Raw genomic sequence first — 25,211 nt, forward strand, 5'->3', positions numbered from 1 at the left:
CAAATAAATTATTCTCATTAGTTGCTGGAATTGACGTATATGCTATTTCTTCAGATGAAAATATGCTATTTCCTTATAACATAAACATGATGTTTAGGCTACAGACATTGCTATGAATTCTATGGGAATTATACATCAGATTTAAAATGAATTCCTTACTTGCAAGTGGTACAAAATGCAGCTGCGCGAGCAGTCACAGGCATGCCAATATATGCCCATGTTTCTCAAGCACTCCACGAGCTGCATTGGTTGCCTATTGGTCTCCGAACGCAATTCAAAGTGTTGGTTATGACCTATAAAGCCCTACATGGCATTACCTACAGGACTGTCTTCTTCCTTGTGTATCCCAGCGACCAATTAGGTCCCACAGAGTCAGCCTTTTCCAGGTCCCATCAACCAGGCAGTGCTGACTGGCGGGGCCTAGGGGAAGAGTCTTCTCTGTGGTGGCCCCAGCCCTCTGGAATCAACTCCCCCCAGAGGTTTGCACCGTCCCCGCCCTCCCAGTGTTTCGCAAAACTCTGAAAACACATCTCTGTCGACAGGCTTGGGGGCACTAAGAACTCTTGACCCATGAATGTGGCCCATGAATGAAGAATAATGAAGATGAATGTGGATGTCTGTTTCTTAAATGTGTAGGGATTTTTAGAATTAATGTAAATTAGATTTTTTTGTTTGTTTTTAGTAGTGAGTTTTTAGTACTTTTAATTATTTAAATATTAGATTTCTTCGTGTATTGCATTCTTTGTTGTGAGCCGCCCTGGATCCCAGGAAAAGGACGGCAGAGAAATCTGATTAATAAATAAATAATAATAAATAAACAGCTCAAATTCTGTTCTTGTTATATTCATGATATAAAGTCACATGGTATTATCTAAAATCTATTTTGTATTTTGCAAATGAAAACTGAGTGTGATTTGAATTGAGTTTTCATTTCAGAATTAACTAACTCAGATGATCATCTCACCATACCATGACTATAAGTGGAGAGCTTTGAGCAAAGGTAGTGCAACTGTGCTGGTCCTTCCCTCTTGGGGGGAAAGATCTAGCCCCAGACTTCTGCATGTGTGGGGTGCCTTAGATTCTCACTGCTTTTTTATCAGCTACAGGAAACCTCTGGGTTAAATTTCCCACTGCTATGGGGTACAATATTCATTCATTCACTCCCTCAATGCCTCTTTCCCTTTTTCCTTCCTTCCCTTCCTTACTCACTCACTCTTTCAATTGACATAGCCACCCATCTCACCCATCTGGGTGGTGCACACAATTAAAACACAAAGCTCAACAATCAACATAATTGAAAGAAAATCATTAGAATACTATTAGAATAATTTGAAAACTTTAATAATAAAAATTGGGGGAAATGCATTTTAAAGGCATACACAATGCAACCAATGGATAGGTCTCACACCTTCATGAGATCCCCAATCCTGATGACAAGAACCAGGTTTTAAGGCTTTCCTAGATGGCCAATAGGGTTATTGGCCAGAAGGAATTATGTCAAGAGGGCAAATGTCATGGCAGAAAAGTTCTCTTTTTGGTACCTGCCAAACAAAATTCCTTAGCCAATGGGATCCACACCACACACCTCCTGCTGGACCTACTGAAATGGATAACTAGGGAGAAGCAATCCTGAAAATAACTCCCAGTCTGTTGATGGTACCAAATTATACCAAATCTCCATTTGTGATGCCATTTCAAAGCTGACTCTGCTCCATCTGGATGGAGTAGAACCAGTTCTGGCTCACTTTAGCAAGATGTTTAGAATTTTGGCTTCCTTGCGTACAATGTTGTGTTATCTTTGATATTTGATAGGGTAACATTTCCCCAGTTAGGGCTAGTGTACCATTGACCTATAAAGCCCTACATGGCACCGGACCAGACTACCTCCGTGACCGCCTTCTGCCACATGAATCCCAGGGACCGATTAGGTCCCACAGAGTTGGCCTTCTCCGGGTCCTGTCAACTAAGCAATGCCGTCTGGCAGGACCCAGGGGAAGAGCCTTCTCTGTGGCGGCCCCCGCCCTCTGGAATCAACTCCCACCGGAGATCAGGACTGCCCCCACCTTCCTTGCCTTTCATAAGCTTCTGAAAACCCACCTATATCGCCAGACTTGGGGGAATTAATATACCCCTCAGCTATTATGATTTATGTATGGTTTATGTGGGTTGTTTTTTATTATACGGGTTTTAAATACTGTTTTTAATATTTGTTTGTTTGTTTGTTTGTTTGTATGCCGCCCCTCTCTGCAGACTCGGGATTTGTACTCTGTATATTGGATTTGTACTCTGTATATTGCATGTTGTGAGCCGTTCCAAGTCTTCGGAGAGGGGCGGCATACAAATCTAATAAATAATAATAATAATTTGGGATTTTCTACCAGATCAGACAGAGTAGGTACAGGTACCATCTTTGTATTGGTGCCATCTAGTGGTATCCCGGAGGTATGGTTTTTGTTTTTGTTTTTTTAGCCATATAGTCCTTGAAATACTCTCCCTTGGCATCTGGCTAGTCCCTACCCTCTTAACCTTGTGGAAAGCCGTTAAGAGCTGTCTCTTCCCCCAGGTGTTGTGAAAGTAAGGTTAGAGCCTGGAGATTATATAGATGAACAGATGTAGATGATATTCTGGGCTCCTAAATGTATATTATTTGTGTGAAAACCTCTGGGCAGAAAAAAATATCAACCATTTTGATTTAATATACTATATTAACTTTAAAAATCTCTTTAAACATCGTTTACATTTTTTAAATTGGGTGTGAGTTTCTATTTCTTCACTGAGAAATTTATGTTCTAGACTAGAGCACATGTACAAAAATGGGGAAAAATAGCTAAAGACTGCACATTTTGTAAAAATTTCTGTTCTGTTAACATTAAATTGCAGTTTTTTTCCTTTATTGTTATATATTGGGAAGTTGATAATGTTATTAACCAATGGATGGAAGTGTAGTGCTGAGATTAGAATTTGTTTAAATATGGAGAATGAATTAAAATTTAAAAAATTGAGTAATGAAGTTGAAAGGGAGATATGATATGGGAAAATAGATCGGAAATTTAGGGCATTTAAAAATGATATAATTAAAAAATATGAATAAAGATATAAATTGAGGTAAAGGAAGAGTATGGCCTAAAATTAAGAGGTACAAGAGATAGTTTACCGTATATATCTGGAAGATAGGCTAGAGCAATCGATTTGGAAGAAAATTGAAAAATAAAGGTGGTAGAACCAGGCGACAAAAATAGGAGATAAGGAGTCAGTATTAGAATAAAGTAGCTATACCTAGAAGAATACGAATCCCAGCCACAAAAACTGACAGACCAAGAACAACACAGGGCGCCACCACCAATCACCCTCACCAGATCCAAACCCACACCTACCCTACAGACAAAATACAACCACTACCCAGAAGTCAAACCACAGTGGTGCCTCCAACTGCTGCACCCCCCTCTAACATTCACACAAAGCAAACTGACACACACCATAAACACATGACCGGACCACAAACTCGGAGCCAAACCAAAACCCAGGATGTTACACCACATACATACATTACAAAACAGCTGACTAATCTGCAGGCTCCAACTGCCACAACTACTCAGGATGTCACCCCTAATCTGCAAAACATCAACTAATCTGCATACATCAATTGCACCAATTACTCAAAGTGTTACCCCACCAACTAATCAGAAAGTTTCAACACAGCTTGCAGCAGCTGAGCCAGCACTCCATACCTCCCCACCACTATTTATAAAGGGACGGCAGCCCAGATCACGCTTTGTTCGCCCGAGCACAAAGCCGAAAGCACCAGCCTGAAGATGACCTCGTCGAAATGTCGCAAGGATTCTCTGAAACTTACATGGGAAGAAACCTGAATATGCCAAGACCTACATACCTGTACCCATGAAAATCTACGAAAACACACCTTGAATCGCCTTGGCATACCCAAATATGGGAGTGGCTTAATGCTTCCTTTCTATACTAGTCTCCATTCATTTTCAATTCAGCAAAAATATATAGTTTCAGGGTAGCACTGATGTTGGTATGAAGTTGAGTTAGGGTTTTGAGTTGCTTACAGGTATACAGAGTTTTCGGAGAGGGGCGGCATATAAATCCAATAAATAATAATAATAATAATAATAATAATAATAATAATAATAGAGAGGAAGAGGAAGTAGAAAGGAAGGAGAGAGATGAAGGAAGGAGGTAGGAAAAAGGGAGAGAGGGAGAAAGAAAGTGAGGGGAAAGAGGGAGATAGAGGGAATATAGAAGGAAAACAGACAGGAGATTGTACAAAAGGTGCAAATTTAGGATATTTCTTTATGGCACTTTGGACAGAAATGTATTGATACTATGCCATAGGTATGGATGTTTAAGTAAAAGATGGTGAAAAAATTAAAAAAAAAATTAAAAAAAAATTGCAGTAAACATTTAATGTTCCTCATAATACTGCAACTTTATTGCATCATTAACTAAATATAATTTCCATGCAATAAATTCTGAAATGTACTTGGATCTCCTTTGCTCATCTTCCAGAATCAATGCACCTTTGAAATGAAGGATATAGTTTTTAAGTCAGAACAACATGTGAAGGCTGCTTTAGAAACAATCAACATTTGTTTAGAGAAAAGAAGTGTGCCTCAAGCTGAGAATACAATGCTCCCAGGGTGTTTGAATTACAGGACAGATGTTACTGGATTTAAAGGAATGGGTGTGCAGCCAATCAGCTACAAACACATATAATATTTTAAAAGTCTCTTTAGTCTCTCTCTCTTTTTTTTCATCAATTGGTCATGGGAGCCAAGTGAACATGGTAACTTGTTCTCTTATTGTTGACTTTTAAAGCATTCTCAAAAATACTTGAGACACAGGGGGGCAACAGTGGGGTGTGTGAATGTGTGCAGTTCTATATGTCAGATATTTAGCCTGACTGAGAAATAAATGTCCTATTTATTCACAAAGCAGATGTGGTGAAGGCAGCTCTGATGCAAACTTCCTCTGTGTGCTTTGCCAAGGATTTCAACCCTGACCCACAGAGACATTCGCTACAGGAGGCGAGAAGCAATTTACTTTCCAGGCTTAAATCAGATGCTGGCTCTGCCAAATGTGAGAAACGGGATGCTTTGAAGACTCAGGCCCTGTGTTGCTGACAGTGGAGAAGGGAAATTTTTGACATAATAAATTCCCCTTCCCAAGAGTGGGCAGAAGGCAATCTTTGCTGTTTAGAAAATACCACATTCCCTTGTTCATAAAATGCTAAACCATAGGTTAGTATTACAGTGTTCCTTCGATTTTTGCGGGTTCAAACTTCGCGAAAAGTCTATACCACGGTTTTTCAAAAATATTAATTAAAAAATACTTTGCGGGTTTTTTCCCTATACCACGGTTTTTCCCACCCGATGACGTCATATGTCATCGCCAAACTTTCGTCCGCCTTTAATAAATATTTTTTTAAATAAACTTTAATAAATAAACATGGTGAGTAATAACCTAAATGGTTTCTAAGGGAATGGGAAATTGTAATTTAGGGGTTTAAAGTGTTAAGGGAAGGTTTGTGATACTGTTCATAGCCAAAAATAGTGTATTTACTTCCGCATCTCTACTTCGCGGAAATTCGACTTTCGCGGGCGGTCTTGGAACGCGTCCCCCACGAAAATCGAGGGAACACTGTACATCCTGACTCGGCCTAAAGTTTTCAAGGCAAGCAGATCGCCTTCCATATAAAGTGGTACCTCTACCTAAGAACGCCTCTACTTACGAACTTTTATAGATAAGAACCAGGTGTTCAAGATTTTTTTGCCTCTTCTCAAGAACCATTTTCCACTTACAAACCCGAGCCTCCGAAACTGTAACCGGAAAAGGCAAGGATAAGCCTCCGTGGGGCCTCTCTAGGAATCTCCTGGAAGGAAACAGGGCCAGAAAAGGCAGGGAGAAGCCTCCGTGGGGCCTCTCTAGGAATCTCCTGGGAGGAAACAGGGCCGGAAAAGGCAGGGAGAAGCCTCTGTGGGGCCTCTCTAGGAATCTCCTGGGAGGAAACAGGGCCGGAAAAGGCAGGGAGAAGCCTCTGTGGGGCCTCCCTAGGAATCTCCTGGGAGGAAACAGGGCCAGAAAAGGCAGGGAGAAACCTCCGTGGGGCTTCTCTAGGAATCTCCTGGGAGGAAACAGGGTCTCCACTCTCCTTGTGGTTTCCTCAATCGCATGGATTATTTGCTTTTACATTGATCCCTATGGGAAAAATTGCTTCTTCTTACAAACTTTTCTACTTAAGGACCTGGTCACGGAACGAATTAAGTTCGTAAGTAGAGGTACCACTTTATTCTCAAAATCAATTGAAAAGTCAGACTTTCTCAGGGGATATACATACCCACCTTCAGAATGCATAAATGCCATACTGATGTCTACAGTGACCTTTGCAGCTTAAGGCTGTACCTCAAAACATCAATTCTCTATTAAATATCATTATCTCCCTCTAACCCTTTATAAATATCAAATATTAATTATCTCTAATCTGGAGAAAGCCAGACGTACTGGCTCTCCCATTCACCAATGAAAAGTGGGGGCCAATATATGTAGATGACATATATTGTCAGGGAAAGTTTGTTTTATTATATACTAATCTGTTCTTGCTCATTCAAGAGAGGTAATAATTTTTTCCCTATCTTTCCAAAGTAAATTTCACAGCTTGAGCAGGAACTGAAAACATATTTTTTTCTTCTCAAACAACTATATCAGTTACTAATTGTCCTTTCAAGGTGAGTCACAGGAATTCTGAAAAACTGTAGAGTGCAGGAATAACCTTGATGGAAATAGAAATTAGTACCATAGATCATTGATAAATAACTAATAGTCATTGGTGAGAATGGATTCATAATGGTTGAGTCACACTATGCTACTGCTCTTTAAAACATTAAAATTGGCAGACAGCACTCCAATTTGGGCACAACTATCTATCTATCTATCTATCTATCTATCTATCTATCTATCTATCTATCTATCTATCTATCTAGATAGACAGACAGACAGACAGACAGACAGATCTACTTATCAGTAAAAGCATCAAAATACAAACCCTAATAATTGTATTTTCTACATTATCTATGGTAGATTTGAAAACATGTGTTCGAGAATGAAAGACCACCATATCTATCTATCTACAAAACCTATCTGAGTCTCATTTCTTTCTTCAATTCTACATTTGCTGCTCTTTTTCTTTCTTAAAAGGGTTTTTGACAGTTATAAAAAGAATTATGAAATAAATTAAATGTAATATTAAATATAAAGATATTTACAATATCTGCAGCCACTAAAAGGCAGTAAACTGCTTTTTAAAATAAGTGCTTAATGATTAAATAAATTAGATGACCAATAAAATTCCATTACTCTTAAAATACAACCTTCAAGTATAAATTGTGATTTGCAGAGGCTATATTTAAATACATAACATGTCCAAAGTGAACTCCATAATTTTGTTTGTTACAAATAATTTTCTTTCTCATGTTTTAAGAGTTATATAGGGAAAACAAAACCAGCTTCTTTTTAGAGAGTGGTTGGAAATTAGGTAGCATATAAATTTAATAAATTAATATATTGTATGTAGATCAGAATCAAACAGCTTGTACTATTTAATTCATGGAATAATTGTGTTTAAAACTCAATCCACAAAATCACAGAACACAGATGATAGTATAAAAATGATGATGAAAATAAAGTTATAAGTAAATGAGAAAAATCAGATTTATTACTCATATGCAATTTTCTCATTAGACTTACCAATCCATTATCAGTTATAGCACCATTATTTTGGTAAAAACATGAAGCAGAGAAACAGGTTTTCATACTTATGAGTCATAGCGTTTCTAATCCAGCCTCTGAAGAACTTCGCTTTCCCACTTTTCATTGTCATTACATCTTCCAAGGCAATCCCTCTGCAGAGATCTTAACATGGATTGAGGAAGTTCTAAAAACTTTGGATGACATCATTCAAATGTATTCAAGCAGTATAGATTTAAATTGCATTATGTGGTTTGACCACTTAATTCTGAGTTAATTAAATAGTTGCTTTATTTATTGATAAAGATTAAGAAGAGCCTTCTTGAATCAGACAAAGCATCTATTTAGTCTATCACCCTGTTTCCCACAGAAGCAACCGGATGCCCATAGGAAGGTCTTCAAATATCATCCATATTTTCTATAATCCAACAATTTCTTATGGGGGCAGGCTGAAAAAAACTTTGTGTCTGAAGCAGGTGAGCAAATACAACCTCAGTCCTCGCTTTCCTAAAGGAAAATCCAACATGGAAGGGAAAGTGTGACCAGGTAGACAGTTATTATTATTATTATTATTATTATTATTATTATTATTATTATTATTATTAATTAGATTTGTATGCCGCCCCTTTCCGTAGACTCGGGGCGGCTCACAACACAATAAAAACAGTTCATGACAAATCTAATAATTTACAATTTAAAATATTTAAAAACCCCATTATTAAAAAGACATACATACAAGCATACCATACATAAATTGTATAGGCCCAGGGGAGATATCTCAGTTCTGCCATGCCTGACGACAAAGGTGGGTTTTAAGGAGTTTACGAAAGGCAAGGAGGGTAGGGGCAGTTCTAATCTCTGAGGGGGGCTGGTTCCAGAGAGTCGGGGCCGCCACAGAGAAGGCTCTTCCCCTGGGGCCCGCCAACCGACATTGTTTAGTTGACGGGACCCGGAGAAGGCCAACTCTGTGGGACCTAATCGGTCGCTGGGATTCGTGCAACAAAAGGCGGTCTCGGAGATATTCTGGTCCGATGCCATGAAGGGCTTTGGAGAAAGCAACTCAGCCTAATCTGAGCTTTCTGTTGGTTGTTTTATCTCTATTGGTTGTTTTATCTCTTTTAATTAATGGCCATTAGAAGAATACAATTCAGCTAACAAATGTGCTAGATCAATGTTATTAGGTGGCCCACCAGAAGAATTTTGCAAAAATTCAGGGATAATGTACAGTAGCGCATAGATAAAGTAATCAGATCTTTCAACAGCAATTGAGGGGGGATTTAGATTCTTACAACAGCTATCCTAAGAAAAAATAACAACAAGGACAGGAAGAGACCTGGGTCTCCTCTAGAGGATAATTTATTTTAATTTAGTTCTTAATCCTTTAGAAGTACAGTACAATGTGATGTGATTACCTTTATGCAGCTGTGCCCTGGGCTTCAACTGGAAGAGGTTCCAATAGGAAGAAAGTAATAATAAAAATAATAAAACATTTGTTGTTCAATCCCTGGGAACAAGGATGAGGATTCAAGAAAATTACAGAGGAACTCATGAAAACTTCGCAATGGAAAAAAACCCCCACATCACCTATCTTACCTATCTCCAAAATTCATGTATGCTATGCTAAGGTTGGGGTTTTTGTGGGAATTACAAACGAAAACGAACCAAAAAGACATAGAAACAGTTTGACTCGCTTAGTCAAACTAAGTCAATTTGACTTGTCAGTTCCTCCATTCAGAGATGGATTGTTGAAAAGGGGCGTTTACCTGATATGCTCCTTCTCATAGGGTGGAGCGACCATCCATAATGGGATGACCTCGTCCATCAGCCAATGAGGACTCAGTCTATTAATTATAAAAGTTTGACTCTGTCGCTAAGGTCCATTTTTGACGAAGACGAAGAACAGACTCAAGGTGTGGTCATCAAGAACAGTGTCGAATGGGGTCTCCCGAAAAACAATGTCCCTGGAAACAAAGAACCGGCCACATGGACCAGTTCTCCCAGTTTGGATGATAATGTTTAATAATTATAATAATAATAATTTATTAGACCTGTATGCCGCCCTTCTCCGAAGAAACCTCTCATGTGCATGCTCAGAAGGTGGTTTCAACCCGAAACACAGCTGAGGAGCATCTCAGCTGTACTTTGGGCAAAGAAATATAGGTCAGTATTAACTTAGGGGTGGGCGGCAGGGCTACTTTCAAAGCAGAGGATGAAAAGAAGCCATCCAAACAATGAAAAAATTGCTGACCATTCTGAAAAAAAGATGGCGGCACACACGGACTGGATTCGTGATACCAAAATTACATCATCAGCGGGTCACTAACGGTTTGGGCAATCAGGTCTGAACTGGGAGGAACCTACTCCTGATAACCAGATAATGTTACATGCCAAAATACATCCGAAAGGTCAGACTTGGCTTATACACAAATGGGCTTATCCACATGTATATATGGTAATTAGTTTTTAAAATACCCCTTTCCCCCATATATATTCATGTATAAACCCATTCACAAATAAGCAGGCCCTCAAATGTTTAACCAAAATCCTATGAAAAATATGGTTGGCTTATCCACAGGTGGAACATTTTTCAGAGCATTTTGCTTAAAAATTCAAAGTCTGGTGTATCTATTGTTCTGCCGACGTGTCTCAACCGCCCATAATTACAGGGTAATTAGTCCAGGACGACACACACCACAAGATAAAAGGAAAACCCAATTTTTTTTATAAACAGAAAAACCGAAACAGCTCCCTTTTTAAATGTCAAAGGGATTTTCTGGTACACACAAGGCACAGGTTAAATGCAGTCCAATTGCTCACCCAATAATTGGGAAATTGAGTCCAATTCTAAAGTCCAGAGAGTCCACACATACAATCCTGAACAGCAAAAACCACGATCTTGTCGAAACAATGAATCAGATAAACTGCCATGAGGCTAAAACCCCAGGCTGCACTTTTATTTGTAGCACTAATTACAGCAGCCCCACCCAACCGCAGGTGGCCTCATTTTCTCTTGTAATAATCCTTCAGTTGTTGTCTCCTATGCATCACTCTACGTATGCGTGGATGTGTCATTAATTCTTGTTCAGAATCCAGGGATGATACAGATGACTGATCTCCTCCTGGGCTGTCTGCCAAACTCCCCTCTTTACTGTCACTCACACTTCCTTGGTCGGAGACTTCGTCGGCAGATTCTACTGGGAGCAAAACAGGCCTGCGGTATGTGGATGTCTCCCCCACATCCACCTCCACATTCCTTGGGGCAGGAGCTGGGCCAGAGCTAACCACAACACCTATGATAATTTATTATTGATAGACTGAAAAAGGCAAAAAATGTATTTTTAAAAAAGTGAGAGCAGACGAAAAAGAAGGAAAAGTACACTTTATTATATAGAATCTGCATAAAGAATGCAAAGCCAGTAAGAAACTAAAACTAAAGTTCTATCTTTCCCAAGTCATAAATTTCATTTAAACTGGCATGAGATAATCCATGGGTTTCAAGCTACAGTATATTTTTAGAAAATAAAGCAGTGTTGCTGAAGCAATTCCCCAGTGATTCAAGTGAGAGGGGAGAGAAAATAACAGGATAAACAATAATTATACACAGGCTAAAAAAGAAACGGACAGTCCGCAAACGAAACAGGAAATTTTAAAAAAAGGGCTTGAAATTCAGTCACTAAAACAATACTGTAGCTGGGTTTTTGCTGCTTTGGGTGTGTTGCCACAAAACCCAAAATGCAATGATACCAACTATTGGTTACATATCTGGGGCATACAGATGCAGATGAGTTGAAATATACAGTTCTATAAAATGGTAAATGTAATAACAGTATCTCTAAAGAAGTAAATGTCCTTCTCATAAAGCCTGGCTTCTTCTGTCATAACAGGATCCAGGTTCTTTCACAGAGTGAGTCATACATACAAGAGCCATTTTTCTGGATTTCGCAGAAATGTCTTAAACATCCTGTATTACACATCTCAGCAATATACTTGATATGTTTGCCTCCTTTCTTTGTGAATGATTCCAGTTGGTAATCATTGGAGAGAAATGCCACTGTTGTTTGTTTGTATAATTGGATTTGTATGCCGCCCTTCTCCGAGGACTCTGTTGGTCCCTACTATGTGAGGTGCCAGGGGCCCAGTGCGTTATCCCCTCCATTTTAACATCTATATGGGTCAAATGGTATTTTCTGCATGCTAATGATATCTAGTAGTATATCTCCACCCCAATGACTTTTTAAATTTACTTACTTACTTACTTACTTACTTACTTACTTACTTACTTACTTACTTACTTACTGGATTTGAATGCCACCCCTCTCCAAGGATTCAGGCAGCTCCCAACATAATAAAAACAGTATACAATATCAAGTCTAAAATCCAATTAATATAATTAACTACTCTAAAAACACTAGAACATTAAAATTATTCATTCACTTTCAACAACAAGCAGTCTGCGGAGAGGGGCGGCATACAAATCTAATTAATAATAATAATAATAATAATAATAATAATAATAATAATAATAATACTTCGCACTCGTCAGCCAGAAGCTAGGGTCTAGTGACCCCTGACCTGGCGGCATAGATGGGTTTTCAAGTACTTACGGAAGGCAAGGAGGGTGGGGGCAGTATGAATCTCTGGGGGGAGCTGATTCCAGAGAGCCGGGGCCCCCACAGAGAAGGCTCTTCCCCTAGGCCCCGCCAAGCGTCATTTTCTAGTTGACAGGACCTGGAGAAGGCCGACTCTGTGGGACCTAACCGATCGCTGGGACTCACGCGGCAGAATGCGGTCCCACAAGAAATCTGGTCCGATGATGCTATGAATGTATTATCCCACTTTTTGAAGACGTATGGGTCTGAACAGAATTCAGCTAAACCCTCACAAAACTGAATGGCTCTGGGTTTTGGATATTTATCCTCTTATAAAACAATCTCACTGAACAATTCATCAGTTAGAGAGCTACTCAAAGGGATTGGTCAAGGGACAGAAAATACAATTGCTTAAGGAAGTTTAATTTTAGTAATATGCCCGTTCCTCCTATGGTTCCTAGTTGGCACCATGGTGGGTAAATATGAGGCAGGATTTGTTGTAGAGATGGGTTTCAGCAGGTTCTGACCAGTTCTGGAGAACTGATAGCAGAAATTTTGGGTAGTTTGGAGAACCGGTAAGTATCATCTCTGACTGGCCCTACTCCCATCCGTTCTCTGCCTTCCGAATCTCAGCTGATCAGGAGTAAATGAAAATTTTGCAATAACCTTCCCCTGGAGTGGGGAGGGAATGGAGATTTTGCAGTATCCTTCTCCTACCATGCCCACCAAGCCAGACTCACCAAGCCACACCCACAGAACTGTTAGTAAAACAAATTGAATCCCACCACTGGAACCTTGTTGCTGAGGAAGGAGCTTTTCTGATCTAACAAAAGAAGGAGTAGTTGCAATTGGTGCCTCAGGTAATCAGCCCAATTAGAATCCAAGGGCTGGTACTGAATATAAGATTCATGAGAAGCTGCCCTTTCTGTTATTGAAGTCCATAGCATGCAATGGCAATGGTGATAATAGTTTTCACAGAGCTGAAGGATTGTCACAAAGAAAATAGAGTGGCCTTCTTTATTGATTCAGCAGGCAGAACCACCAGGAATGGATTAAAAGATCAAGAGATTCCTGATTATACAAGCTGCCAGCCAATATGATATGGTGAATTCTCCTTCATTAGAGACCTCAAATAGACTCTGGATGCTCAGCTGAACTAGTTCTCTATCAGCTCTGGAATTCTATTTATTTATTTGTCAATCAAGTATAGGATAGTAGTTTATATAAACATAACATAGAAAAGTAATGATAAATTCTGCAATTTTATTTCTAACCTCAGAGAGAATGTCAGCAAAGTTGTTTTTAAAAATTACCAATATGTGATTAGGATGTACCCTACTTATATTTCATTAGAATAACTATTTGTGTTCAGTTTTTTAAAATTTTAATTTGGAATTTCTGTTCTAAAACAGGTTGTAAAATGGTGCTTAAAGATTTCTGCCCTGAAGATACATAAACTGAAGGAATCAAGAAACATAAACTAAAGGAATCAATCTGCATATTTCAAAGAGCAAACAAGAGATTAAGAGGTCACTTGTATATACTTGCTACAAGATTGTACAGCACTGTAAAAAAAAGTGAGTAGAGTTAAATATGATGAAATCTATTCATAGCTTTCATTGTTCCCCAGTACATGACAATACAGTGGTACCTCTACTTAAGAACTTAATTCATTCTGTGGCCAGGTTCTTAAGTAGAAACGTTCTTAAGTAGAAGTAACTTTTCCCATGGCAATCAATGTAAAAGCAAATAATGTGTGGAAACCCATCAGGAAAGAAATAAAAGCTTGGAATTTGGGTAGGAGGAGGACATTCGCTGCTGAAGGAAGAAGGTGACGTGAGGGGAAACAAAAAAAACCCAAACTTTAAGGCTTAAAAAAAAAAAGAGGGACTCTGAAGCAGCACCCAGAGAAAGGAAAATGCTCCATTCGCTCTGGGATGCCCAGAGCAAAGGGAGCGTTTCTTTTCTCTGGGCACTGGGAGAGGTTTATTCCCTCTCCAAGAGCCCTGAGAAAGGAAAATGCTTTGTTTGCTCTAGACCAGTGATTTTCAACCTTTTTTGAGCCGCGGCACATTTTTTACATTTATAAAACCATGGGGCACATTGAGGGGGGGGGGGGCTAAAAAATATTGGACAAAAAAAGTCTCTCTCTTCCTCCCTTTCGCTCTCTTACTCTCTCCCTCTTTCTCTCCCTTCCTCTTTTTTTCTCTCTTCCTTCTTTCCTCTTTTTTGCTCTCTTTCTCTCTCCCTCCCTCCCTCCCTCTATGTCTTTCTCTCTCCCACCTTCCCTCCCTCTCTTTCTCTCTCTCTCTCTTTCTTTCTTTCTCTCTCTTGCTCTCTCTTGCTTTCTCTCTCTCTTGTTCTCTTTCTCTCTCTCTTGCTTTCTCTCTCTTGCTTGCTTTCTCTCTTGTTTGCTTTCTCCTCTCTCTTTCTTTCTCTCTCTCTCTCTTGTTTGCTTTCTCTGAGCTTCGCGGCACACCTGACCATGTCTCATGGCACACTAGTGTGCCACGGCACACTGGTTGAAAAACACTGCTCTAGACTGCCAGAGCCTCATTAAGCGCCACCGAAAGGCTCCTCTGGCAGCCCAGAAAAGCCTGAAATGGCCAGGATTAAAGGGGGAATGGTAGGAAACTGTCCAGGCCTTCGTGCCGCTCTCAAATTTCCAGGGAAATTTTTCCCGGCTCCGGTTCTTAAGTAGAAAATGGTTCTTAAGTAAAGGCAAAAAAATCTTGAACACCTGGTTCTTATCTAGAAAAGTTCTTAAGTAGAGGTACCACTGTACTCAGAAATCTAAAAGGAAAAGATAGTGTGTGTTGCAACAGTTAATTCCCAAGACAATGAGAAATTTGCACTTGGAAAGAGGCTATATTTCAGTTGTGCAAAAGCAGTTTGCTCAGATTAATTTGCGAGAGATTGTACAATCCATATTGGAAAGCTGTTCTAGGTTTGAGTTTTTGCAGCATTAACAATCCCTAATAGTCTAATTTAGCTCAGACATAACAAACGGAAATGTCTTTAAATTATCCTTCCCATGAGACATGATTTCATAACAGAACAAACTCAATATGCGTATGAAGAAATTTCCAGCATAAACATGTGGTGGATTCTAAAATCTGCAGCCAGGCTTAAGATATAGATATGCCAAATGCTGAGTGCAAGATAAAATTTCAAAGTGACTGATTTCTTTCTAATTCACATCGTGTATTTTAGAAGTCTGAAGAACAGATACAAAATGTTTTCTTGCCAGGGCATATTCTGCTCTATTTCATTTTCTCCTACATGAAATGGGAGAAGTTCAGAAACTGCCATCTAACAGACTGAACACAATCTTCATTCAGACCCTTGGTTGTATCTATACTTTAAAACTGTAGGGAAATTTGATTATAGCAATTTAGTTGCAACAAATCCAGACAATTTTCATGGCGAAAATTCTTTGACTGTCTTTACTATTTCTACTGAAGATTTATTATTTGAGAAAAGTGGGGGAGGAGGAGAAGGAAAGTTTTAAGTTTGACATACCTTCATATGTCTAACAAAACTACATGTGTGACTGTAAATAACTTTGTGCATGTGCGGGGAGACCCCAGCACAATAGGAGTCTCCAGATATATTTATACAGATGTTTAAAGGTACTGATCTACCACTCACACACAATTTCCCTTAACTGCTAAGGGAAAGCATCTACAGCAATTGAATACGGCCCCTAAAGTCAAGAGCAGGAATGTAATCTAAACGACAGAAAAACAATTCTGCCCCTTTCCCTCTATTTACAATAGAAGGGAAATACTCATTTAACAGCATGTACATATGCCTCATCAAAGTTAGCCTGCTCCCATCCTCTTTCCTTCTGTTATCCTGAAAAATAAGCTACATTGCTTATTCCTGCTCCCCATCTCCTGTCTTCCACTTAACCGTTAGGGCACTGAAAGTTCCTTTACAATCTAATAAAAATGTGACTACCATGAGATGCCCAACATGCTACCAACCAGCAGCAAGTACATGAGCTTCATGCTGAGACCAAGAATGACATTGGTCAAGAAAAAGTCCAAGAAGAACTGGTAAATAATAAATCACTGATTCCCACAAACCATCAAAATAACATGCATTCTTGGTTACTGTTGTGTGTACTCCCTTGTAGCGTGAGATTTAGAGATTATAAATCTTCCTGTTCTACCAACAGTTAGCCATGTTAGTGAAGACCACGGAGCTAATGACATAGACGTGAGTTCGAATGACGCAAATGGGGGAGACCCCAGATGGAGGGATGCTTGTTTCTGAAGATTTCAGAAACGCTGGGAAGAAAGAGGAAGGAGACATTAGAGAGTAATTAACTAATGAATTACTTCACATCCGGGTGTAAAATGGAAGAGACGCTGAATTCATTCAATCTTGCAAAATAAGAATGGCTGCGTTCCGAACTTGCTCCGAAGCGTAAGCTATCATGTGTGATTTATTACTTGTTTCTTTATGACTCCTGGCTAGCCCTAATCAGCCATAAATTTTAGAATGACTTGTGGAATGTCTTTTATGTTACTGCCAAGCTTATCTACCTAGTTGCTGAGATAATAATGATGAGAGAAGAAAACTGCGTGCAGAGTTGAAGTGTTAAAGTAGGAAATAAAGAGGATATGTTTTACAATGAGAGCATTGAAAATTCCTTTATTCCAAGTATTATATGAATCAGCCTGATATCAGAACAGTTACACTCTAACTTACATTTAAGATGGACAACTAGTATTTAGAATACATGTATAGACAGACTGGCACTGCTTCACATACATACATAATGTACACACGCACGCACATACATCAGGGGAGAAATTCAGCAAATTCTAATAGGTTCTGGAGAACTGCTAGTGGAACTTTTGAGTCGTTCGGAGAACCAGCAAGTACCACCTCTGGCTGACCCCAGAGTAGGGTGGGAATGGAGGTTTTGCAATATCCTTCCCCCAAGAGTAGGGAGGTAATAGGGATTACCCACTATCCTTCCCTGCCAAGCCACACCCACAGAACCGGTAGGGAAAAAATTGAATTTCACCCAACATACCCTGTTTTCCCCAAAATAAGAAACCCCCTCATAATAAGCCAAAAGGATTTTTGAGTGCATGGCAATAAGGCCAAGGACTTATTTCAGAGTTCAAAAAAATGTTAGACAGGGTCTTAATTTGGGGAAAACGTGGTAAATAATAATAATAATAATAATAATCATCATCATCATCATCATCATCATCATCATCATCATTATTTATTAGATTTGTATGCCGCCCCTCTCTGAAGACTCGAATATACCATATTTTTTGGTGTATAAAACGCACCTTTTTCCTCCCTAAAAGAAGCTGATAATTAGGGTGCATCTTGTACTCTGAAAGTAGTCGTCATTTATTTATTTTTTATTTATTTTATTTATTATTTGGATTTGTATGCCGCCCCTCTCCCCAGACTCGTCCGCAGACTCATCCCCGCCCCCAAGCCCTAACTAGCTGCTAACGATCTTCCCAGCTCTTACTTTGCAGGCTCTTTCATTGTTTCTCTGTGCAAAGAATGTTTTCCAAGCCCTAAGACATTGCAGGATGGTTTTTTTATTATTCTAACTTGCTCTGAGTAAGTTTCTTTCCAGCCCTAACCAGGTGCTAACAATGTTCCCAGCTGTTACCCACTTGCAAGCTCTTTCCTTGTTACTCTCTGCAATGAAGAATGTTTTCCAAGCCCTTAGTCTTTGCAGGTTTTTTTTCCATTGCTCTACTTGCTCAGATTGTTTCTTTCCAGCTGCTCTTACTGGCTTGCAAGCTCTTTCATTCTTAGTCTCTCAGAATAAATTTTTTAAGCCCTTAACCAGGGGATAAAATAATGTGCTGAAGCTGACAAGACTAAGGACGCTAGCCAGATGATAACCTGGTAAGCAGATTCTTTTCCCTATTTTCCTCCCCAAAAACTAAGGTGCGTCTTATATTCCAGAACATCTTAAACTCTGGAAAAATACAATACATACATACCAGATACCACTAAGGAAACAATCTGATAGAAAAGGAAGATTGAAGATGATTGCTACTGTTTAATTTGTGCCCTTTTAATGAAATCTTGTTATGTTAGGACATCAAGAATGATGCACACACTGCATTAATCCAGAATAACTTCTACAATGTTGATATTCCCAATTTAGGTAAGAAAGATATAATGGTTAAATATTTACCAAGAAGTAAATCTAGAATCATTACTTTTTATATTCTAAGCCTTTAAGACAACAATTCAACAAACTCCCACGTACTTTTTAAAAAAGTACAGAATGCATCTTAATGATTTGTTGAAAAGCTACTTAATCATCCAAGTAGAGAAGGACCGTTGTACCTACCTGAACGGTCTTCTCGCTGCACTGGAAGGAGAGTCCAACATGGGTAGTTTACCAATCCTATTGGTAGAGACTGAGTTAAATATTTACATATTAATTGAGTACCGCCCCCTTGTATCCCCCATGAGCTCAGTTTTAAAAACGAAGACAATGTAAGAGGATAACCAATTTTTATTGTCAAACGAAACAAGAGCCCCCAACTCCGGCGTCCCTGAATTGTAACAGTGCCGGGTGGGTTTGGACTCTCCTTCCAGTGCAGCGAGAAGACCGTTCAGGTAGGTACAACGGTCCTTCTCCACTGCAGCTGGAAGGAGAGTCCAACATGGGATGTGCCAAAGATTAAGGCCCATGGGAGGGAGAAGGTCTTGTCAGGGACGTCGTGGAAGAACAAACTTGTTGCAAAACACGCCTTCCAAACGCTGCATCCGCTGAGGCAAATGAGTCTTATAATAAACTTATAATGTTTAACAAAGGTTGAAGGAGCCGCCCAGGTCGCGGCTTTGCAGATATCTTCTATGGATGCTTGCGTAGACCAGGCGGCTGAGGCGGCTGCACTCCGTGTCGAGTGACCCGTCAGTCCCAATGGTGGGGCCTGGTCCCTAGCCTTGTAAGCTTCCATGATACAGTCTTTGAGCCATCGGCTAACAGATTTAGAAGACAGTCCGAGTCCCATCTTATGTGGCGAGAATGAAATGAACAATTGTTCAGATTTCCTGAATGTTTCCGTTCGTCTGATGTAGATTTTCAGAGCCCGTCGGACATCTATCTTGTGCCATCTCAATTCAGATGGATGGTTCCCATGAGTACAAAAATCAGGAAGTATCAATTCCTGCTTCCTATGAAAAGTCGAATTCACCTTGGGTATAAAGGTGGGGTCTAATCTTAGCACCACTCTGTCCGGATAAAAAATACAGAGGTCCGGCCGAACTGATAAGGCCGCTATTTCTGACACTCTGCGCGCCGAAGTGATTGCTACCAGGAATGCTGTTTTAATGGATAGCAGTCGCAGAGAGATGGACCTCAAAGGCTCAAACGGTGGTTTAGTCAATGCTCTGAGTACTAGTGTAAGGTCCCATGACGGAAACCTTCGTACTGGCAGGCTGTGTTTATTTGTAGCTCCTCATAGGAAATCCCTCACCCACTGGTGAAGGGCCAATGAGCGTGCCTCTGGAACTTGTATCATAGTAGCAAGGGCTGCCACCTGTCTCTTTAGGGTGTTAGGGGCTAAACCCCGCTCTATCCCTGTTTGTAGAAATTCCAGCACTGTAATCACCGATGCCTCATTCGGATTCACACGACGCTGTTCACAAAAATTACAGAAGGCTCGCCAAGTCGCCTGGTAAATCCTTGAGGTCGATGGACGTCGTGCTGCCTGTATTGTATCAATGACCTTCTCTGGTAACTTTTGTTGCTTCAGTCTGCTCCTCTCAAGTGCCACACGGTTAGATGTAGCCACTGGGGATCCGGATGTTGCAGATTCCCTTGACTGAGGGCGATGATCTGGTCCGGAATCCTCCACGGAGGTGACACCGATAGTGCCACTAGGTCGGAGAACCATGGACGTCGAGGCCAGTGGGGTGCCACCAACAGCACTTCTGCTCTCTCCTCCAGGATCTTCTCCACCACCCTGGGAATGAGACTGGTGGGAGGAAACGCATAGAGCAGACCGGGTGGCCAAGGGGAAAGAAGGGCGTTGGTCCCTTCTGCCTCCAGATCCGGAAAACGTGTGTAGAACCTGGGAAGCTGAGCATTCCGCTGGCTTGCAAACAGGTCCACTGAAGGAGCTCCAAATCTTTGAGTCATCCGCTGGAAGATGGCGGGGTCCAATCTCCACTCTGACGGATCTAGAATGGTCATGCTCAACCAGTCCGCCTGAGTATTGCTGACGCCGGCAATATGTTCGGCTGTCAAGGATGCCAAGTGAGTCTCGGCCCAATTGAAGAGGTGGTTGGCTTCCTCCATGAGGCGTTGTGACCTCGTGCCCCCCTGGTGGTTGAGATGGGCCCTGGTTGCAACATTGTCTGTCAGGACCCGTACGTGTCTGTCCCGCACCAGTGGGGTAAACGTTTGGAGGGCCAAGAACACTGCCCTCAATTCGAGGAAATTTATGTTGACTGGCTCCAAGTCTTTGTCTGACCAGAGGCCCTGGGCCATGTGATGTCCAATGTGTGCGCCCCAGCCTAAAAGGCTGGCGTCGGTCGTAAGGGTTACTGGGTCTCGAAGTCGAAAGGGGTTACCCTTGCTTAAGGCCTGTGATGTCCACCATTGCAAGGACTCTCTGACTGCCCGTGGGACACGGACCTTCCTGCCGCAGTGACTCCTCCTGGTTCTCTGAGCTGGGAGCAAGAACCACTGTAGATCTCGGATATGGTGTCTGGCCCAAGGGACGATGCCGATGGCTGATACCAAGGTCCCCAGGATTTTGGATAACAATGCCAGTGGAACTCTCCTGCTGTGCTGAATGCTGGAGATCAGTTGTCGTATGGTGCGTTGTCTCTCTGGGGAAAGAGATACTGTGCTTGATAAGGTATCTATGACTGATCCCAGATGTAGCAATCTGGTAGTGGGAGACAGGTGACTTTTCTCCATATTGATTGTAAAACCGTGGGATTCCAGTGTTTGCACAGTCCTGTCCAAGTCGGTTCTGGCTCCTGATGGGGGCCTGGACAAAACGATTATGTCGTCCAGGTAGGCCATCAACCGGACTGATTTCTGACGCAGGTCTGCGGTCAAAATGTCCAACAGTTTGGTGAAGGTTCGAGGGGCTAAAGACAGGCCGAAAGGCATGGCCCTGTACTGAAAATGTCTCCCCTCGGAGCAGAAGCGGAGGAACCGCCGATGGCTTGGATGTATGGGCACATGGAGGTACGCTTCCTTGAGATCTATGGATGTTAATAGATCGTGGGATCGTATGGAAGCTATAATTGTCTGCAAAGAATGCATTCGAAATCTCCTGTACTTTATGAAAACATTCAGTTGTTTTAGGTTCAGTATGAGCCGGCATCCCCCTGAGGCCTTGGGCACTATAAAGATCACTGAGTAGAACCCTTTGCCCTCTTCCTGCCAGGGTTCCGGCTCTATCGCGTGAATGTCCAATAAATGTTTGATCTCCTCACGGAGTTGTAGTCTCTTTTGTGAGTCCCGTATTACGGGGCAATGAAGGAAGCGGGTTGGCGGAGGTTGGACAAACTCCAACCGGAGCCCTTGTGAAACTGTGGCCAAGGCCCATTTGTCGGATGACGTGAGCTGCCAGAAGGGACTGAAGTGTTGAAGCTTCCCTCCTATGGGCATCCCGGCCGAGTCACTTGGAGCGACGAAAACCTCTCTGGTTACCTCCCCGAAATGGCCGCCTCGATTGATGGTAGCCTCGGGGCCTGTCCTGGAATGATCCCCGATCGGATCGAAAGGTCGGTTGGTTGTATTGACTGTATTGGCCCGGAGCAAAGGATCTTTGGGCCTGACCCGTTCCTGAGGTGGCTTCCCAGAGAGGGTTCTGACGCCTTGTGTATGGGGCAGACCTACGGTCCTGTCTTCTATTAGCCCTGGGGAGCACTTTCTTTTTGTCTCTGTCCTCTATGAGGACCTTCTCCAAGCTCTCCCCGAACAGCATGGCTCCTTGGAACGGGCTTGAGGCCAGCCGCCACTTGGATTTCAAGTCCGCCGGCCAATTTCTCAGCCAGAGAAGGCGACGTGACGACATAGTGGTTGCCATGCTTCTAGCCGAGAACTTCACTGCATGGAGGGTGGCATCTGCCGAGAATTCCGCTGCCGCTCGCAGTTTGCTCAGGTCCTGACGGAGGCGCCCGTCTTCTGGCCCGAGCCGGGATTGCATTTCCTGCAACCACATAATGGATGCCCTGTTGATGAATGATGCCGCGGCAGCTGCTCTGAACCCCCAGCCAGACACCTGATGAGCTTTCCTCAGCAATACCTCCGGCTTCCTATCTTCTGGCTTCAGACTGTCGCCAGTTTCCGAGGGTACCAACGCACTGGAGACAAGTGTCACTACCGGTTGGTCAATTGGCGGGAATTCCAGGAGTTTCTCTACCTCTTCATCGAAGGTGTAAAACTTCCGCTCTATGTTCGAGGGTCCCTGCGCAGCCGCCGGGTGTTGCCAAGGTCACTTGACTCCCTCTACAAATATGTGTGAAGCTGGGAAGTGGTCAGTCTCGGGCTGGGGCTCGTTGAGGAGAGCCTCTGAGGTTTTTGTCATGTTAGCGGGTTCAGTCGCCTTAGGCTCGCCTGCTAGGTTCATCACCTGCTTGGCCTTACAGAACAAGGTTCTGAAAAGTGCCGGTTTGAACAGGCCTACCGCTGGTGGTTAATCTGGTGCTGTCTCATCCTCTGACCAGTCATATTCCCTGCCACTCTCCTCAAACTGTGGTTCATCCATGAGCGACCCCACACCCGAAGGGGGCGGTACTGACCAAGGATTTCTTTCTGGTGCCTGTTGCGGGGGCCTAGTGCTTTGTTGCACCCCTGTTGCAATGCCTTGTGAATAAACGTTGGCAATGATTTCTTGTAGGTCAGGTGTCATCTGTTGCCAGGAGCCAGATGGACCCCTTAAGCCTGCTGCTGTGGGGGTAAATGTAGCCGAAGGCCCTTGTAGGCTTCTAACCGATTGACCTGCAGACCCTGGTCTGGTCCAGGAAGCGCCAGGAGATGGCATGGCCTGAGATATAGGCAGAAATTGTCTATCAGGTGACCAGTCCCCTGTTGCCATGATCCCTGTAGTCCCCAAGGGAGATTGGGTGGTCATCTGATCAGGGGTCACCTGCTGCTGCTGTGTAAGGGGCAATCCTGTGGGGGAGGGCTGCAGGGCCGCTTCCAGTTTCTGTTCAAGGGCCTTAATCCGTTTCTCCGCTTCCTTCAGTGAGGAGCTGGAGGAGTGGGAGGCTTTAGTCTTGTCCTTTGCCTTCCCTTTGCCCTTATCCTTAACAGCGGGGGAGCTGCTCTTGTCAGTCCCGGTCTGTTCTTCCATGTTTACTCACGGTTACTGCCGGGGAAAGAGAAACTTTTGGCTACACGCCCTCGCAGCTTGAACCAAAATGGTGCCCAGGCTTCTCAGCCTCTTGCACCTGCGCACCGGGGTCTAACCGCCCCTTCTTGTGCTCTTGCTGCCAGAATGTGGCCTATTCGCGCTATTGCGCCTGCCCACGACCTCCACCAAGATGGCGGCGCCCGTGCTGTTCGCGGTCTTTTTTGGGGCTTGCCGCTTCCTGTCCTGCCGCTGGTGGCGGTCTACGCCAGGGGGGTCGCCCTGGCTCTCGCCTCTGCTGCCCTCAATTGCCTGGTGGTCCCAGAGGCAGCGCTCTTGCAGCGGCGGCGGCTTTTTCGGCGGCGGCTTCGGTGGCGGCTTTTTTCCTTGCCGCCGAACAGCTGATCGCTCCTCCGGTGAGCCTTGCCGGGTCCTGGGAACGATTTCAAGCCTCCCAGTGGGGGGGGGCGGACCCCCCCACCTTCGGCCCGCAGCCTTAGTATGGCCTCGGAGGCCAAGGACCCCAGGCTGGATGCTCCTCTGCGGGGTGTTCCCTCGGGGGGAATACAAAACCCCTGAGGAGGTTCGTTGGGGGTGCTGCCCTCGGAGGGCAGGGACCCCTTTCCATCTGTTCCACTTCTTTCTTCCTGAATCTGAAAGACAAAGCAGAAGATTAAACAGGTTATAAACATTTTATTGATTATTTTCCATTTTTTAAACTAATTCTAATTCCTAAGCTCAAACTTAGTAAGTCTCTACCCTTAGACTGAGTTTTTAAAACTGAGCTCATGGGGGATGCAAGGGGGCGGTACTCAATTAATATGTAAATATTTAACTCAGTCTCTACCAATAGGATTGGTAAACTACCCATGTTGGACTCTCCTTCCAGCTGCAGTGGAGAATCCTATCACTGGAGAAAATACATCCCAGTGTGAAATATTCAGAATATAAATCATGTAACTTTATTCTTTTCTCATTTCAGAACAATGCTATTCATAGTTACAACTGTATATGTAATAATATTATATTTGCCACTGGTTAATCTTTTGTTTCAAAATGCTTTTATTAATTTAAAAAATAAATATTAGCACCATGAAGAGGAAATGTACATTTAAGCATAATTTTAATATGAGCATATTGAGTTTCTTAAAGATTTATTCATTCATTAATTCAGTGCTCAATCGTCCAAACAATCCTAAGTGAATATATAGAACAGATAATTTGAATTTGGAAATCTAGATTCTGAAAGCATCTGCTCACCACTTGCATAAACATATCTAAGTAACATCAGCTAGATTAAAAACATTTTTAGCATGATCAACTGTTAATTTAGTTTAAATGTTGCTAATAGAGTCTGCAAGAGAGTCATGTTAACCAAAAATAAAAAAGAATCTGATAGCATCTTTTCTAACAAATGAAGTAGCATAATGTTTAGAGAATTGTGGTTCAGTTTATTGGTTTGAAATTATAATGGCACTGAAAAAAGGAACTTACCATCGTTTTTCACACTTATGACTGCATGTGTTTATGA

At 42.1% G+C, this 25,211-nt stretch overlaps 1 protein-coding gene across 17 annotated transcripts in view; it reads right to left on the reverse strand.

Annotated features, from left to right (window-relative positions):
* Nucleotides 1-25,211, reverse strand: part of RAD51B (RAD51 paralog B) — a 465,772-nt gene that overhangs the window by 306,566 nt on the left and 133,995 nt on the right. Inside the window, exon 10 of one of the 17 annotated variants that reach the window (XM_070759110.1) lies at nt 8,186-8,271. The exons of the other annotated variants lie outside the window; for them this stretch is intronic. Within the exon in view, the coding sequence (XP_070615211.1) occupies nt 8,201-8,271 (71 nt within the window). The 3' untranslated portion in view covers nt 8,186-8,200. Of the gene's footprint in view, nt 1-8,185; nt 8,272-25,211 lie in introns of those variants that run through there. 17 annotated transcript variants of the gene reach the window in all.

The sequence above is a fragment of the Erythrolamprus reginae genome, chromosome 1 (genome assembly GCF_031021105.1).
Source record: "Erythrolamprus reginae isolate rEryReg1 chromosome 1, rEryReg1.hap1, whole genome shotgun sequence".
In the NCBI taxonomy this organism is placed as follows: domain Eukaryota; kingdom Metazoa; phylum Chordata; class Lepidosauria; order Squamata; family Dipsadidae; genus Erythrolamprus; species Erythrolamprus reginae.